Source organism: Nyctereutes procyonoides, unplaced genomic scaffold (genome assembly GCF_905146905.1).
Source record: "Nyctereutes procyonoides isolate TBG_1078 unplaced genomic scaffold, NYPRO_anot_genome, whole genome shotgun sequence".
NCBI lineage: Eukaryota > Metazoa > Chordata > Mammalia > Carnivora > Canidae > Nyctereutes > Nyctereutes procyonoides.
In genome coordinates, this window is record NW_026575124.1 from 1,713,098 (window position 1) to 1,731,360 (window position 18,263).

An 18,263-nucleotide genomic window follows, 5' to 3' on the forward strand; every position below is an offset into this window, starting at 1 on the left:
AAATCAAAAGGGAAACTAGAAAGTATATAAAACTGAATAAAAATGAAAACACAGAATTTTCATTTGCAAAGGGAGATATATATTGAGAAAAAACCACTTCTTACAAGAGAAAAGTTCTCAAATCAATGATCTCAGTTTCCACCTTAGAAACTGAGAAAAAGAGCAAAGTATATCCAAAGTAAATAGAGTAAATGAAATAATAAAGATCAATGTGGAAATCAGTAAAATAGAAAACAGAATTAAGGGAAATATGTGAAATCAAAAGTTGGTTCTTTGGGGCACCTGGCTGGCTCAGTTGGTAGAGCATTTGACTTTTTTATTTTTATTTTATTTATTTTATTTTATTTTATTTTATTTTATTTTATTTTATTTTATTTTATTTTATTTATGACAGACACAGAGAAAGAGGCAGAGAGAGAAACAGGCTCCCTGCAGGGAACCCAATGTAGGACTCCATCCCCGGACTCTGGGATCACAACCTGAATCCTGAGCTGTAGGCAGACACTCAACCACTGAGCAATCCAGGCATCCCGAGCATGTGACTCTTGATTTTGGGGTTGTGAGGTTGAGCCCCATCTTGGGTGTAGAGATTACTTAAAAATAAAATCTTTTGGGATACCTGGGTGCCTCAGTCAGTTGAGCAGCTGACTCTTCATTTTGGCTCAGGTCATGATCTCAGGGTCCTGGGATCAAACCCTGCATCAGGCTTCATGCTCAGCTGGGAGTCTGCTTGAGGATTCTTTCTCCTCTCCATCTGCCCCTCCCCCTCTTCACTTTCTCTCTAAAATAAGTAAATAAATATTTTTAAAAACTTTTTAAAAAAGTTGGTTCTTTGAAAATAGCAAGAAAATTGCTAAACCTCTAGCCATATTGTAAGGGGAGAGAGAAAGAAGACAAATTGCTAATATCAGAAATGAAAAGTGATGATTATTATAGATTCTACAGATAATAAAGGGATAATAAGGTATTAACATGAACAATTTTGGGCCAATAAAATTATCTAAGATAAAATGGACAAATTACTTACAAGACACAAACTGTGAAACCTCAGTCAAGAAGATAGATAATATGAGGGGTGGCTGGGTGGCTCAACAGGTGAAGTGTTGGACTTCAGCTCAGGTCCCAATCTTGGAGTCCCAGGATCAAGTCCCGCAACAGGCTCCCCACTCAGTGAGGAGTCTGCTTGTCCCTCCCTCTCTGCCCCCATCCCTTGCTTGTACTCTGTCTCTCTCTCAAATAAATAAATAATAAATAAAATCTTTTTTAAAAAAGATGCTGGATAACCTGAATATAGAGTTTTTTTTTATTTTTTTTTATTTATTTTATGATAGTCACACAGAGAGAGAGAGAGAGAGAGAGGCAGAGACATAGGCAGAGGGAGAAGCAGGCTCCATGCACCGGGAGCCCGACGTGGGATTCGATCCCGGGTCTCCAGGATTGCGCCCTGGGCCAAAGGCAGGCGCTAAACCGCTGCGCCACCCAGGGATCCCTATAGAGTTTTTTATTTTTTATTTTTTTTCCATTTTTTTTTAAATTTTTTATTTATTTATGATAGTCACACACAGAAAGAGAGAGAGGCAGAGACACAGGCAGAGGGAGAAGCAGGCTCCATGCACCGGGAGCCCGACGTGGGATTCGATCCGGGGTCTCCAGGATCGCGCCCTGGGCCAAAGGCAGGCGCCAAACCGCTGCGCCACCCAGGGATCCCCCTATAGAGTTTTTTAAATTGAATTTGTAGTTTAAAACTTTCCCATGAATTAAGCCACAAGTCTAGATGGTTCCACTGGCTATTTCTCCCTACCCAACCCAAATACTTAGTGGTTTCTACCAAACATAAAAGGAAATGACAATTCTCAAAAGTCTTACAGAAAATTGAAATGAATATTCTACCTGAGTTTATAAAGCTAGCATTAGTCTGATGCCAAAACCAAGGTATTAAAAGAAAACTACAGACCAATATGTTTTTTAAACACAGACACAAAAATTAACAAAATTTTAGCAAATTGAATACAAGATAATAAAAAGAATGCTACATTATGAGTAAATGGAATTTACCCAAAAAATGCAAGGTTGTTTTATCAGTCATAAATCAATGTAATTCACTATTTTAACAGATTTGAAAAGACGAAAAAAAAATCCCACATGATTATTCCAATAGAGGTAGTAAAACATTTTTATAAAACCAGGTATCTATTCCTGATTAAAAATATCAGCAAGCTGGGTAAAGATGAGAATTTCCCCAACTTGATAAAGAACATCATTAAAAAATATACTGCTACTATCATACTGAATGGGGGAAGACTGAATGTTTTTCCCTAGCACCAAGAAGAAAGCAAGGATGTCTCACCACTACTATTCAACTTTATACTGAAGTTCCTTGCCTGACTACTAAGTTAAAAAGGAGGTTTGTTTATTTTCCTCCCTCCCCCAAAAAAACAAAGTTGAAAAGCACACAGAAATGAAAGAGGGAATCAGACTGCTTCTATTAGCATATAACAGGGTTGTCTCTGTAGAAAATCTGAAGGTAAGTGTGAAGAAAATCTATTATACAAGAGGAACATACAAAAACCTGTTGTATTTCTATATATTAGTGTGAAAAATTGAGAATGGAAATCAAAAAGCAATACTATTCACAAGAGTAAAAAAATATGAAATACTTAGGGGCAAATCTAACAACAGATATTCAAGATCTAGCACTTCTAAGAAGTGCTTATTAAACCTACCTAAATAAAAACAGAGATATGCTATGTTCATAGGTCAGAAGACTCAATATTGTTAATTCTGAATTCTCCCCAAATTGATCTATACCAGCAGGCTTTTTCCCCCAGTAGAATTTGACAGGCTTATTCTAAATTTTACATGGAAATGCAAAGGGAGAAAGCAGTGTCAATATAGTTTTTAGGTTATGAGTGTTTGAGTGTGTCACTCCAGAGAAAGAAGCCCAAGTAGATGAAATGGGGATAAAAGGAAGATGTGAGAGAAGTTGGGCATAATTGAAAAAGAACAAAGTTGGAGAACTAAAAGTACATGATGTCAAGTATTATAAAACCTCAGTAGTCAAGACATTGTAGTGTTAGCATAAACATAGATAAATAGATCAAGAGGACAGACTAGAGAGTCCATAAACTCATACATATATGGTCAATTGATTTTTCAGTAAAGGTGCAATGCAATGCAATGAGAAGGGATAGTCTTTTCAATAAATGGATCTAGAATAATTGTTTAAGAAAAAAACAATATCTCAATCAATATCTGACATCATATACAAAGATTTAGACAAAATGAACCATAGATCTAAATGTAAAATGTATAATTATAAAACTCCTAGAATACATAAGAGAAAATGTTTGTGACGTTGGGTTAGTCAAAGTTTGCTTTGAAAGAAAGAAACACTGATAAATTGGACTAAGGAGTTTTGTTCTTTTTGTTTGTTTGTTTTTGACAAGTTTTGTTCTCTGAAAGACACAATTAGTAGAAGAAAAAGACAAGCCACAGAACGGGAAAAAAATATTTGCAAATTGGTTCTCTGATAAAAGTTGTAATCAGAATACATAAAAATACCTAAAACTCCGTAATAAGCCCATAGACCAATAAACATTTAAAATATGGTCAAAATATTTGAACTACCAAAGAAGACCTACCAAGTGCAAATACACTTATGGAAAGTTGTTCAAAATCATTAGTCATTATGAAAGTGAAAATTAGAACCACAATGGGATACTATTATATACCTTTGGAATGGTTAAAATTAAAAAGATTGACATCAAGTGTTGATAAATATGTAGAGCAACTGAAAATCTCATATACTGCTTGTGGTAATATAACCGCTTTTTAAAAAGTTTTAATTTAAATTCCAGTTAGCTAACATGCAGTGTAATATTATTTTCAGGTGTACAATATTGTCATTCCACACTTCCACAAAATACCTGGTGCTCCTTACAAGTACACACCTTAATCCCTATCCTCTATTTAACCCATCCTCCCACCCACCTCCCCTCTGGTAACCATCAGTTTGTTCTCTATAGTTAAGCATCTGTCACTTACTTTGCCTCTTTCCCTCCCCCACAACCATGTTCATTTGTTTTGTTTCTTAAATTCCACATATGAGTAAAATAATATGGTATTTATCTTTCTCTCACTTATTTCACTTAGCATACTACTCTCTAGCTCCATGTACATGGTTGCAAATTCAAATTTTCACTTTTTTTATGCCTGAGTAATATTCCATTATATATGTATATCACATTTTCTTTTTTCATTTACCACCTGATGGACATTTGGGCTTTTTCCATAATGTGTCTATTGTGGATAATGCTGCTTTGAGTATAGGGGCACATGTACCCCTTCAAATCAGTATTTTTGTATCCTTTGGGTAAATACTTAGTAGTGACATTGCTGGGTCATAGGATAGTTCAATTTTTAACTTTTAGAGTAGTCTGCATAGTGTTTTCCAGAGTGGCTGTAACAGTTTGCATTCCCACCAACAGTGCAAGAGGGTTCCCCTTTATCCACATCCTTGCCAACGTCTGTTGTTTCCTGAGTTGTTAATTCTAGCCGTTCTGACAGGTGTGAGGTGAATCTCATGTAGTTTTGATCTGTATTTCCCTGATGGTGGTACTGGCACAAAACTAGACACATAGTTTAGTGGAACAGAATAGAAAACCCAGAAATGAACCCACAACTAGACTGTCAATTTATCTTTGGAAAGCAGAAAAGAGAGGAATCCCTGGGTGGCTCAGCGGTTTAGCGCCCGCCTTTGGCCCAGGGCGTGATCCTGGAGTCCTGAGATTGAGTCCCACGTCAGGCTCTCTGCATGAAGCCTGCTTCTCCCTCTGCCTGTGTCTCTGCCTCAGCCAAAAAAAAAAAACAAAAAAACAAAAAAAAACAAAAAAACAAAACCCACATGATTATTCCAATAGAGGAATAATCCTCCATTTTTTTTAAAAAGTAGATGCTATACGATTCCACTTACATAAAAAATTCTTTTAAAAATGCAAAATAATCTATAGTGACAGAAGGCATATCAGCAGCTGCCTAGAGATTGGGGTGGGAAATTTAGGAAGGGTGTGTGGGAGGAATTGAACTAAGCGTTAGGAAACTTTTTGGGGTGATGGGTAAATTCATTATGTTGATGAATGTGATAAAGTTTTTTTTTAAGTATTTATTTATTCATGAGAGACACACAGAGAGAGGCAGAGACATAGACAGAGGAAGAGGTAGAAATGAGGTTGATGTGGGGCCCGATCCTAGGATGCCGGGATCACACCCTCAGCCAAAGGCAAAGGCTCAATCACTGAGCCACCCAGGCACCCCAATTGTGATGAAGTTTTCATAGGTGTTTATGTATATCAAAACTTGTATACTTAAAAATATATACAGCTTACTATGTGTCAATTATACCTCAATAAAGATGTTAAAAGCAAACACCAGGTCATTGTTAGTTGTGAGGAGTTGGAGCAGGAGTAAGTTTACGAGGAGAATGGGAAAGTACAAATATTTAGCACTCCTTAAATGAAAAAACTTACCTGAATTAATTTCTTTTAACCCGACTGATTTTGTTGTATTCTGTTTGAGAAAATAGATACCTTAATTGTTTGGGATTTATTGGGTTGTTATATTAGTCAAGGTTTTTGTTCATTGGGTTTCTGTTGGCCAATAAATCTCCCTTCCATGAGGTGATCAAGGGAAATAAAGGGAGCTAGAATTCAAATCTAATTATGTTTCTTCTCGTTAACAACTATTTGACAAAAGTTTAGTTAAGAACAAATGAAAACTATTGACTGAAATTAGATATCACTAATAGCTACATATTTTAACTTTTCTTTCCATCCCAATCACTCAATAGCACATGTGATTTATTTCTTAAAAGGCTTGATTAATTCTGATAGGAAAGTAACAGAGACTAACATAAAATTGAAGCTTGTTCCCACAGTCGGGTGAAATTGTCATTTGAAATAAAAATTATCTCAAACACAAAGATCATGAAAATAAAATGAGTTCCAAAAAATGTAACTCTTCATTGAAAGTTAAAAAACAGCTATAATCTGTAAACTTCTCATTTATGACCTACCTCTCTGGCTCGATGAAGCTGTGCTTGTTCAATCCTAGAGATGATATCCTGTACTGCAAATGGGATCTCCAGCTCAGGGACTTCTGGTTTATAAAAGGCTTTTCTGTACATGATGGTGGAATCCGCAACTTCTTTTTCTGATTCAGGTTTGCTGTCTATCTGACTTTGCATTTTGATAAATATTTTGAAAAGTTGAATGATTTTCTTTTATTTCTTTTTTCACAGAATATAGGCAAATGCTAATAAAGGTGTCCACAAGGAAGCTAGAAGAGGTCTTTCCTGCTCCCAGAGGTTGTGGTTTACCCTGTTAATAACCATGGTATTCCAGTCCTGGTGATGTCATAATAGATCCATTGTGACATCAGTGACCTAAACATTTCAAGAGTGCTTACTATAATGCAGTGAACTAGGCATTCTATATGCTGTGATGGTAGAAGGGTGAAGGGGGGAGGGTGGGTAGGAAAGAATAGACAACAGGAACGCTAAAAGAAATAGAAGATAGAGCCCTGCTTAAATAAGCTTAAAATCTAGGTGTTAGAATTCAAGGCCAGTATATCAAATGTAACTCCTGATTCTTCTCTCTTCCTGAGGTTTTAAGAATTTTTAAGCGTGTAATGGATTAGTTGTGTTACAATGTCCTCAGCTGCCCCTCAACTTGTTCTAGATATGCAATAATTTGGAAGCTATTTTTTTAAAGGTGATATTAAAGAGTTTATTTATTTATTTATTTATTTATTATTTTATGAGAGACACAAAGAGAGAGAGAGAAAGAGAGAGAGGCAGAGACACAGGCAGAGGGAGAAGCAGGTTCCCTGCAGGGAGCCCAACATGGGACTGGATCCTGGGCCTCCAGGATCAGGCCCTGGGCTGAAGGTGGCGTTAAACCGCTGAGCCACCTGGGCTGCCCTGGAAGCTATTATATGGATGAAGATCACACTCTTTGCACAGCCTAGTTAACTCATTTTTCCAAGGAACCTGACTGAAGAAAGTTTTGAAATTCCATAGTTGGCTGGAGAAATTGAAGGGAACACTGGACGCTGCTTTGTAACTGACAGAGGAGTAGTCTGGGTAGCTCCTTTGATTGCAGAGGACGTGAAAGGATTTAGGACACTGGAGCAATGAAAGGACAGGATGGTTTTGTTGGCTATGTAGCTTTTAAAAAAATTTTTAACTAAAAAAATACGAAACAGTACAGAAAGTAATATATATAACAAATAGCCATGTGCCTATCACATAGAATGAACAAGTATTAAGATTTTGTCATATTTGCTTCAGAAATTTTTAAATAAAATAAAGCATTAGAGATAAAGCTGGAGTCCCTTTTGGTGTTCTCCCTAGACTCCTTCCTTCCCCTCTGTCCCTTTTCGGAGACAATGGCAGTCATGAATGTATTGATATATTTATGTCTAGTCTCTGTTTATATAGTTTTACTGTAGGTGTATGTATTCATAAACTAAATATTTTGTAGGTTTTAGATTTTATAAATTATGGATATATAACTCAATTTCTCTACAAGAACTTCCTATGTTGAGTTCTTACTGTAAACTTAAGTCTTATGTTGAGTCCTTGCTGTAAACTTGTAAAGTTAAACAATTTATGTATTTCAGTCCTTCAGAGAATGGGAGATAGGGGAAAATAAAGTAGTTGTCTTTTAAGAAATCACTCAATATAGAAACAGCAAATTAAATATTCTCCCTTCTAATATCCCATTGTCTAAGTTACCTCCCCGCTTTGTTCCCAAAACACTGTAAACTTTCTATTACAGTACTTATCTCATTGAAATGTAACTATTATCTGTCTCTGTCCATTAGTTGGTGAACTTCTCAAAAACAGGGGTTTATGATTTAGGGGTTTTGTTTGTTTTAGACATTTGACATATTCTTCCTCAGTTCCTCCACAGAAACTTTCTAAAATTTGGATATTCATTATTATTTCAGACTCAATTCCTACAGAAATTTCCTAAGCCACAGAACACTTTCTGTTATTGTTAGATTGCCTCCACCCAACCCAGTCATAAAAATTACTCCCTCCTTTCCTATAAATCACAATTAAGTCCATTCAAGGAAGTTAAAAATGTTTTCTTTTTTTAAAATATTTTTATTTATTTTTATTTTTTTATTTTTTTTAAGATTTTATTTATTTATTCATTCATGATAGTCACACAGAGAGAGACAGAGAGGCAGAGACACAGGCAGAGGGAGAAGCAGGCTCCATGCAGGGAGCCTGACGTGGGATTCGACCCCGGGTCTCCAGGTTCGCGCCCCGGGCCAAAGGCAGGCACCAAACTGCTGCGCCACCCAGGGATCCCTAAAAATGTTTTCTGAAAGGACCGCAATTAAGAATCATTTTGATAAAAGTTTGATTAAAATATCCATCACTATCCAGCATTTCTTGAACTTATCAATTAATCTGTTTACTTTGTTGATATTAGATTATGAGATCCTTAAATAACTTTCCTTTCTCTTGATTTTTTTTTTACATTGCTTACCCCAGTAGGCATTCGCAAAGCCGCCTACATGCTTGTCAACTAAACTAATTTAGCATTATTGTGCTCTCTCCCTCTCTCATATTTTTTATTGCAGCATGGAATTTGTCAGCAACTGGAAATGAAGGCTTTTTAAAGCAAAAATTTAAAGATCCCTCCTTCCTTTTCAACTTGGCAAGCATTTGATGAGAGATACTAGTATGTGACCACCATTATCCTAGACTGTGAAGAATATATGATAGGATACCTGTGAAGAAACTAAAACACGAAAAAAAAAAAAGAAAAAGAAAATAATTTAAAATAGAATATTCAAGGGCTAATAAGGGACATGAAGAAGAAATTTGTGGGGAGCAGTGTCTTTGGGAAAACCTTATGGAGAGAGAAGGCTGATTGACAAATGAAAGCGTTCCAGATAGTGAAGACACCTTGAGCCATGGCTTTAGAGGTGAGTGTTGAGTTTGTCTTTCAGGGGAAAGGTGACAATGGTTCAACTGAGATGAAGTAATGTGGAGTTTACTGTGGACCAGATTGGGGGGAGTGATGGCACACGAAACATCAGGAATTTGACGGAGCAATTCCTTTGGTATTCAAGTGAGAAAGTGAGTAGATTCATTGGAGCTAAAGGGAGATTACACGGGATCAGAACGGTTAAGGTCTTGAAAGCAAGTCACAGCAACTGGTGAAAATGAAACCTTTAATTCGGAAAGACCTTTGAAATAATGGAATGGGGAAAAATCAGTGCAAAAGGTCAAAACCATTATTTCAAAGGATAAGTGTCTGACATAGGATGTAGAAGTGGGACTGCGGAGGAGGGGCGACGCTTACCTAGGCGCTGCCGAAGAAAATGAGGAATTTGGATCACGGTAACAGAAAAGTATAAAGACCATTTTTTAAGGTTTTTGTTTTTATTGTACTTCTTTGGAAGTGACAGCGACAGAACATCAACCAGGAGGGTGTCCAGACTAAGCACTGAGTAGCACAGAGGTGGGTTACCTGGTTTAAGTTAACAGGGGGCAAAGTTCTTTAAAGGCGTGCCTGAAGGAAATTCGCTCTCCTAAAGGGCTCCTTGAATTGCAAAATGGGGATAAAAATCTATTGCATAAGGTTTCTTACCGATGAATCCACATAAAATATTTAGACTAACGCCAGGCACACAGTAAGCACTGAATAGACAGCAGCCGGTATTAATGCATTTACTGTTACCGCTGCTTGTTTCTTTTCCTTCTCTACTTTTTTCCTGAGAGCCACCACCTTTTCCGAAGGACTGGAGGTCCGTCCCGTCCAGATCTTTACAGGATCTAGATTTTGCACGATGGAAAGCTGCGTAATCACTACGGCAGCGGCAGCCATCCGTTGGGCGAGACATAAAACGCGTCCGTAGGATTTTTACACTCCCCCCCCCGCCTTGGCACAGAATGGTGCTTTCCGCTGATCGCTTCCCTTCCCCGCCCCCCTCCCCCCCCCCCGCGGACTGAAGATAGTACCTCCCGGGCTGCCGCTGGAAAAGGTAGCGCAAAAGTTGAGCGCGCCGAGGGGTTTCTCTTGTCCCGGAAGCGATTGTTCTTGCAGAACCGGAAACAGTTGCTCTTTCAAGGGAGGTGGGACTGGGCGGGTCAGGCCGCAGCGGCTGACGGCGGGGGAGGAGCCGGGTCCACTGCCGGGTGGAGGGGCCAGGCGAGTGTCCTTATCCTAGCGATTGGGGCTCGGGCCTTGTAAGCCCGTTGGAGTCGCGGCGGCGAGAACGACTGGGCCGAGCGGAGGAAGACATGTTGCTCTTCGTGGAGGTGAGTGGACTTGGTAACGTCGTCCTGCCGTGAGGAGAGCCGGAGTGTGGAGGCGCCGGCCGGTCCTACCGCCATGTGACTTTCCAGGCCGTACACGCCGCGGAACCGGCAGATAGGCTGACACAGCACCTGGGCCGTGCAGGCCTGCGGCTCCACGCCGCGCTCCCACGGCTCTTCGGGAGGCTGTGGGAAGTGAGGGCCGTGGCGGGGGAGGATTGGAGGTGGCGAATCCAGGCTTGTCTAGCGTGAGGTGGGAATCAGAGGAAGGGGAAAGTGTCCCATATGGACCTCCGAGAGGAGGCGGCGGGGTGGGGGGGGGGTGGGGGGAGGGCAGGGGCGGAGTCTACGGAGAAAAGGGTAATCAGGTGGGCGCGTTGGGCTGGGGGGGGGTGGGGGGCAGCGAGGTCTCGCGGGGCCCTCTGGGAGGGAAGCAGCAACATGTGGGGCCGCGGAGGGAGGAAGGTGAAATCCGGCCTGCGAGTGATGAGGAGAAAGTTGAAAGCGTCTCTTCAGCAGCCCCCCCCCAAATTTTGTTTGGTCCCGGTCCCTAAGTCTCTGGAACGTTCTGTGGGTGGAAGGCGAATTACTGCGAACGGAGGAGACGCCACTAGGCGTTGGGAGCCTTGAAAGGCACCGCTTTGACCTTTCGTAAAAGTTATTCGGGGCCGTGGCTGCGTGATGAGGGTTCGGTTTTATGAACGGATAAAAAGCCCTCATACGAGGAAAATTCCAAGAATGAGAGAAACCAAGTCCGAGGAAGGCCGAGGGTTTTTTTTTTGTTTGTTTGTTTGTTTTTAATCTTTCCAACAATAGAAGTACTTTTTTTTTTTTTTTTTAAACTGGAACGTCTGCTGCGCCTGGCCTATTTTAGTTTTAAAGGTAGTGGCTACTTGCTCTACACAAATACGAGGTTTAATTTCTCTTATTTGTGTCTTTTCTCTTGTGTGCGGTGAGCATCAGCTGACTGCCTGGCTAAATGCTTTTGAGTAGATTCCAGATCATATTGTTCTTGCATTGTGAAAACGTCAAACCAGCAAAGCTGCAACTTCGCAACTTGGCACTTGTTAACTATGCCCATAAAAAGAATCTTTTCAATGAGGGGAGGAATTTACAGGTTGTATAATGGATCAGGAAGCTGGAGACAAGTCTGTGGCGGGTTCCCCCCGCCCACCCTTCCCCCACCCCCCACCTCCCCCCACCCCCGAGGGTGGCATGGATCTTACTCCGTAATATTCCGGCATAAAGTAAATAACATGCTATAATTTTTTTTTTTTAAATCTAACCGACAGTGTGTAGCTAGTAAATTTGAGATCTTTAAATTGGCGTTTTAAAGAGACACAACTACCTTAGTATATGTCCGACCTTGATAATAAACATTCACTGGAACACTCCCAAGTAAATCATGAGAAGATTTGAGATTGCTGAACCCATTCTGTTTACCGTTTTTTTATTCTCATTGTAGGGGTTTTTTTTTGTGTGTGTTTTTTTGTTTTTGTTTTTGGCAGGATAAGAAATCAGGTAAGATTTTAAACCGTGCAAATTTGTATTAGAAACGTTATGCCATGCAAATGCTTCAGGTTTTAAGTGTGTATGTGTTTTGCTGGGCAAGATAATGTGAAGTTTTATTTATATTAACTGAATTCCAAAATAAACTTTTGAGTTCCAAATTGATTCCTTTGCTTTGTGAAAATGTGAACTTTAATAATCGCTCCATTTATTGAGTGTTTAAGCTAGATCCTCTCTTGTTTCTAAAACAACATTGCAATGTTTTACAGATGAGAAAACTTAAGTGGAGAGGTGAAGTAACTTAGAAGTGAAGTCTTGGAATTGGGATTTAGATACGTGTCATTCTGGTGCCAAATCATGGTTCTTATTAAACTGTTAAATTAATATTTCCATTAATTATTTGTGAATTGGTATGTGGTTTTTAACTTTTCTCCTGTAATGAGTTATTGAAAGTTAACAAGGACACTAAACATTTGGGGCTGAATATATGGTATTAAAATCAGTAAAAAAAAAAATAACACTGGTCATGTGGCATTTTGTTAGCTAATGTTTGATCCTTACAACTATAGGAATAACTTTTAGAATTTAAGTTCTAAATGAGTGAACCAAAGCTCAGTCTGATGTCTGAGGTCATTCGGGTGCAAATAATGTGGGACTAAAGTCTGAAGTCTGGTGTCTAGAACACAAGTCTCTGGCTCCAGGACTTATTTTTGCACTTTCTCCGAAGCCAAGGATTCTTAATCTGGGTCTCTGGTTAGAATTGAGGAAGTCTGTGAACTTCGTTGAGGGAAAAAATTTGCCTGTTTATTTTGACTAGCTTCTAATTCTAGAATTGATGAGAATTGAAAATTCTTGAAATTTTAATGGATGCAACAAGAGAAATATTTTCATATATTACAGTATTTGCAGGTATCTTGAAGTACTGTTAATGTTAATTTCTCCTTGTTATATGTTTAAAAGTCTTATTATTTAATGCGTTAGTAAAGCACATTACTAAAGTAGGAGTTTAAAAATATTTTGATAACGATAATATAATTGGTTTATTTTGTGATCCTGTGCATTTCAAGACTTAAATAATTTTGAGAAGAGATATACAGATTAATTGGGCTACCGAAGAGGTCCACTGCAGAAGACAGGTTAGGAACCACTTTACTGTAAACCAAGTTGCTTGTGGATCATCTTTGGTAGGGCTTCTCTAACCTGGAATCTAAGTTTTTCGCACTTGTGTTCAAGATCTTTTACTTGCGTGCATTTCTCTGTAAAGACTCCAGCTTAACTAGTTTATAACTGGAATCTGTGGGATAAATAGTAGTAATGATGATAACACTATAATAGTAGTGATATACACATATATTGTACCTACTGTGTATCAGGCCTGTTATGTGTTTTTGCATATATACGTGTATACACGTGTACTCAAGCCTATCTCTGAGGTAGGTGGAATAATTATTTTAGAGATAAACTATGGCACAGAGAAATTTGCCCAAGATTATACAGCTAGTGAATATTAAATCTGGAATTACAACTCTGCTACCTAACTATACTGCAATAGAAATCTACAAGCTGACTGGGATTCCTCTTTTGAGTAATACTTATATGTAACTTTTTTTAACTTAGTCTTGCAGACAAAGGGCTGTATTGACTTCAATAGTTGATTGGTTTTTTCCTTACTCTGTTTTGAAGGAGTCTGGCTCCCTGAGAAGAGGCAAAAATGTTTGAATAATTCACAAAATTGTCAGACATGTACCAATATAAATCCCGTTAAAACGCATTCTGTTAAGTTCAAAACAGCATCATGGTCCCTTCTATCAAATTATGTAAACGACAGCTTGCACTTTTTTTCTAAATGTTTTTTATGACTGCTGACATTTTTGTTCTTCAGATCATTTTCCTCTACTAATATTTCTAGCAGTTATATCTGCTTTAGTTGTTTGGCCATGTTTTAATTGGGTTTCTGTCTCAATTTGAGTTTTTCCCTGAGAATGAATACCAATAATCACTTACTTAAGTAGCAGTGACTTTTATGCACTTTAGGATACTTTAATAACTATTAGATAACTTTTTAAATATTCTTACTTAAAATACAGATAACATAGAATTTCATGATTTTTAATTTCATAATTTTAATTTCATACATTTTTAAGTGTATAGTTCAGGGTTATTAAGTACTTTTACATTGTTAAGCAACTTTGCCACTCTCCACATTCAGAACTCTTCATCTTGCAAAACTGAAACTGTATGCATTAAACAATAACTGCCCATTCCCTTCTTCCCCCAGCTCTTCCACAATTTTTAAAATGATTTATCTAACTTCTAAAGCTTAATGCTTTTTTAGGTTATAACATTTTTAAATTTTTTTTTTTTTAATTTATCATAGTCACACAGAGAGAGGGAGAGAGAGGCAGAGACACAGGCAGAGGGAGAAGCAGGCTCCATGCACCCGGAGCCCGACGTGGGACTCGATCCCTGGTCTTCAGGATCGCGCCCTGGGCCAAAGGCAGGTGCCAAACCACTGCGCCACCCAGGGATCCCCTAGGTTATAACATTTTTAAATTTTAGATTAACCTTAGAATCTGAAATAAGTGGGATAATTTACCTAATTTTTCATTTATTTTGTATTAGAGTAATCATAAGGTTGTGCCTTTCAATCCAAGCAGTATTATATTTCCCATTTATTTAAATAATTTAGTTATAAAAAGTTATTAAGAGTCACTGACTGAAAAAGATTTTTTAAAAAAATGGCTTAGAGGAAGGAAGTACCTGAACAAATCGTGAAATGACTGCCAAGAAAAATTATAAATAAGTGAATAGTGATTTTTGAACAATTTGATTTTGGAATATTTGTTGGAGGTAGATGCAGATTTAAAAATGAACAAAACATTTTCACGTAGAAATATTTTCAGATACAATGGACTGAAAATGCAGTAGGAATTATTTTTGAAATGTGAAAAGTAGAATAAAATGCTCAGAAATGAACATAAAGATGTAAAAGTACCTTATGTGCTTCAAATTACAGTGAACTGGTTTACAGTTTTTGAAAAACCAGAAGCTAGGAATACTGATATTCACATATTTTGTATCAATTTGGGTTTGTTTGGGCTATCAGGTAGTTCCATATTGCTTCCAAATTACTTCCAGCGAATGGAAATTATCTTTGATAGTAGATGTGAACATTTCAAATCTGTAATTTTGATTTTCTACCTAGAAGCTTAAGAAAAGATTTTGACCTTGTAGTTGAAATGGGGTCTGAGGCTCTATTGCAGAGGAGCTGAGTAGAGGAAGTTGAGAAACTAATCCAACTAATTGTGAAGTCATTAAGATTTTTTAACCTCTTTGAAGATCCTTAAATGAAAATGGAAAATGACTCTTTAGCTCTAATGGTATTTATTGCACCTTATTTTATTGTCCTTGTATTTTGCTTACATTTTTATTTTCCTTAAAGTTTAGTTCTTGAGGAAGGTTTCTAGTCTTGAAAATATTATAAACTTTTTCATTATGCACTGTGATTTTTGTGTAAGGATTTTGGAATCCTGGGTTCAAATGTTAGTTTATGACCTTAGACAAGTGACAACTTTTTGGAACCTCAAGTTCTTTTTTTTTTTTTTGGAACCTCAAGTTCTTATCTGTTATTTGGAAATTTGGAAATAATGATTTCTTCTGACAAAGTTAGTGTTCATGATATTTATGATTTTTATGGTGTTTATGTATTAAGCCTTGTAACACAGTCTAGAGAAGAGCTTAACTAACAATTATCGTTTGATCATTAAAGCAACTCGGTTGTGATGTAAATTGTCCAGTATATAAATAGTCACTTCCAAAATGACCGAAATTTGTGTTTGATATGTTGAACATTTTTGGAAAATGTATTAAAACTACATGATAGTGGCACTGGTAACTGTAAAAACCACTGTGAGGTAGCACTGATTTAAGAGCTACATACCTTTTTAAAAGAGAGGGGGGGGGGGATCCCTGGGTGGCGCAGCGGTTTGGCGCCTGCCTTTGGCCCCGGGCGTGATCCTGGAGACCCGGGATCGAATCCCACGTCGGGCTCCCGGTGCATGGAGCCTGCTTCTCCCACTGCCTGTGTCTCTGCCTCTCTCTCTCTCTCTGTGTGACTATCATAAAATAAAAAAATAAAAAAAAAATTTAAAAAAAAATAAAAATAAAAGGGGGGGGGGATCCCTGGGTGGCTCAGCAGTTTAGTGCCTGCCGTGATCCTGGAGTCCTTGGATCGAGTTCCGCATCGGGCTCCCTGCATGGAGCCTGCTTCTCTCTCCGCCTGTGTCTTTACCACCACCCCCATAAATAAATAAATCTTTAAAAAATAAAATGAGAGAGAGATACTTTTTGAGTTCTAATCTGAGCCTTGTTACTAATTTACCCTTATTCTGGGTAAGCCAACAGGTTACCTTTAACTTTTTTATAGTTTTTAAGAGTATACTTTTAATTGGGCAAATAAAACTTTTTAAAACAAGAATGAAGATTGCAGTATGTTAAAATATAGACTCATACATGCAAGATTTAAAGGAATACAAATAATGAAAAGGAAATAGATGGTTTATATTTCCTTTTTTAGAAAAAATTTTTTTTAAAGATTTTATTTATTTATTCATGAGAGATACAGAGAGAGGCAGAGGGAGAAGCAGGCTCCATGCAGGAAGCCTGATGTGGGACTTGATGTGGAACTCAATCCCGGGGCTCGGGGATCACGCGCTCTGCTGAAGGCAGGCGCTCAACTGCTGAGCCACCCAGGGATCCCTAGAAAACAATTTTCTAATGGTTAAGTGTAGGTAAATGTAAGAAAAAGAAACTTTTGAATATCATGTACTCCTGTGTCTTCTTTTGTCTGTTATCTTGTGATAGAGCCAAACTTGGGTTTAGAAAAATATATCTAGGGCAGCCCCGGTGGCGCAGCGGTTTAGCGCCGCCTGCAGCCCAGCCCAGGGTGTGATCCTGGAGACCCGGGATCGAGTCCCACATCAGGCTCCCTGCATGGAGCCTGCTTCTCTCTCTGCCTGTGTCTCTGCCTCTCTCTGTGTGTGCTTCAAATAAATAAATAAGTAAGTAAATAAATAAATAAATCTTTTTTAAAAAAAAAACCTCTATACTTATACATGACTGGCTCTAAGCCAAAGACAGAGAAGTACTTTGTTTACTTTCAGAGAAGTACTTTAGATGAATCTTACTAGGGGTAGCCTTTGAACAGTAGACTTAAAGCCAGACTCCAAGGATGAGAAGTTAAGTTTTGTTTGGTTTCTATATTATTATTATTATTTTTTTTTAAGATTTTATTTATTTATTGAGACAGAGAGTGAGGCAGAGACACAGGCACAGGAAGCAGGCATCATACAGAGAGCCTGACATGGGACTCGATCCCGGGACTCCAGGATCAGGCCCTCGGCTGCAGGCGGCGCTAAACCGCTGCGCCACCGGGGCTGCCCATGGTTTCTATATTATTGAGGGAAGAGAAAAAAGCATTTTCTGTGTCAGAGCAAAAAGTCACGAATAATCCAGGGTTTGTGTTGTACTTAGTTGGCCAGTACTTCATACCGTTAGATACTGCAAACTACAAAATAGGTTAGTCTGATCCTACCCCTCATTTTGTCCCAGATGGTTATAGTGTATACCTGTTTTTCTGGAACAGATATCCCACCCTGTTTAATTCTCAAAAATGTCCTGATTTGTATGATACCTTTTATTTTTCAGAAGAGACCAGGGATTCACTGTCTGCTTATTGGCAGTGTTTTTCCCCATATTACTAACATAGTGCACATAATTGGTACTAATATATTTGTTGTTGAATTAGCTATGAGGAGTTAAATTTGTAGGATTTACAAAAACTTGCAATTAAGCAAGGTAAGAGAAATATAGGATTATTCTAGCTTTTTGAGTTAGGTGAAAGAAAAAGTGGGGCAGTGATTGAGTAATAATGATAAGATACATTTATATACATGGAAAGCAGGGAGCCTGACTGGGGCTTGATCCCAGGACCTAGGGATCATGACCTGAGCCAAAGGCAGACACTTAACCAACTAAGCCACCCATGTGCCCCATTGAGGACTATTTAAATTACTTAAATGCTAAATAGCAATAGGGTTCTTAATCTTAATAAGGGGGTTAGTTCATGAATCTTCTATAGAACTTTCTAGGGAGAAGTCTGTAGTTTTATATTTTCAGAGTAATCTTTGGGCCTCCCCCTCCACCAAAAGCTAAGCCACTGATACATGGAAGCCTGTTTTGTTTTATTTTGTTTTGTTTTGAAGCAGCAACAGATGCCATCTGACTGAGGTGTAGTGGGAATTTGGGGATATAAGTCTTTCCTTCTGATACCAGAGGATTGGCAGTATAGTAATAGCTTTACTGGGGAATAAACCTCAGGTTTTCTTCCACAGTGGAGAATAAGTGAATTCTGATTTTT

General features: G+C 38.2%; 2 protein-coding genes across 4 annotated transcripts in view; one reads left to right on the forward strand and one right to left on the reverse strand.

Annotated features, from left to right (window-relative positions):
* FAM186A (family with sequence similarity 186 member A) overlaps positions 1–9,905 on the reverse strand; it is a 93,235-nt gene extending 83,330 nt beyond the window's left edge. Inside the window, exons 1-2 of the mRNA XM_055336917.1 lie at positions 9,759–9,905; positions 6,071–6,247 (exon numbers count right to left, since the gene is read on the reverse strand). Coding sequence (XP_055192892.1) covers positions 6,071–6,247; positions 9,759–9,905 — 324 coding nt within the window. The remainder of the gene's footprint in view (positions 1–6,070; positions 6,248–9,758) is intronic.
* Positions 9,906–10,172: 267 nt separating this feature from the next.
* Positions 10,173–18,263, forward strand: part of LARP4 (La ribonucleoprotein 4) — a 75,677-nt gene continuing 67,586 nt past the window's right edge. For 2 of the 3 annotated variants that reach the window (XM_055337036.1, XM_055337038.1), the window contains exon 1: positions 10,173–10,339. In XM_055337036.1, coding sequence (XP_055193011.1) covers positions 10,322–10,339 — 18 coding nt within the window. In that variant the 5' untranslated portion in view covers positions 10,173–10,321. Of the gene's footprint in view, positions 10,340–10,465; positions 10,590–18,263 lie in introns of those variants that run through there. The other variant, XM_055337039.1, reaches the window with a different exon arrangement.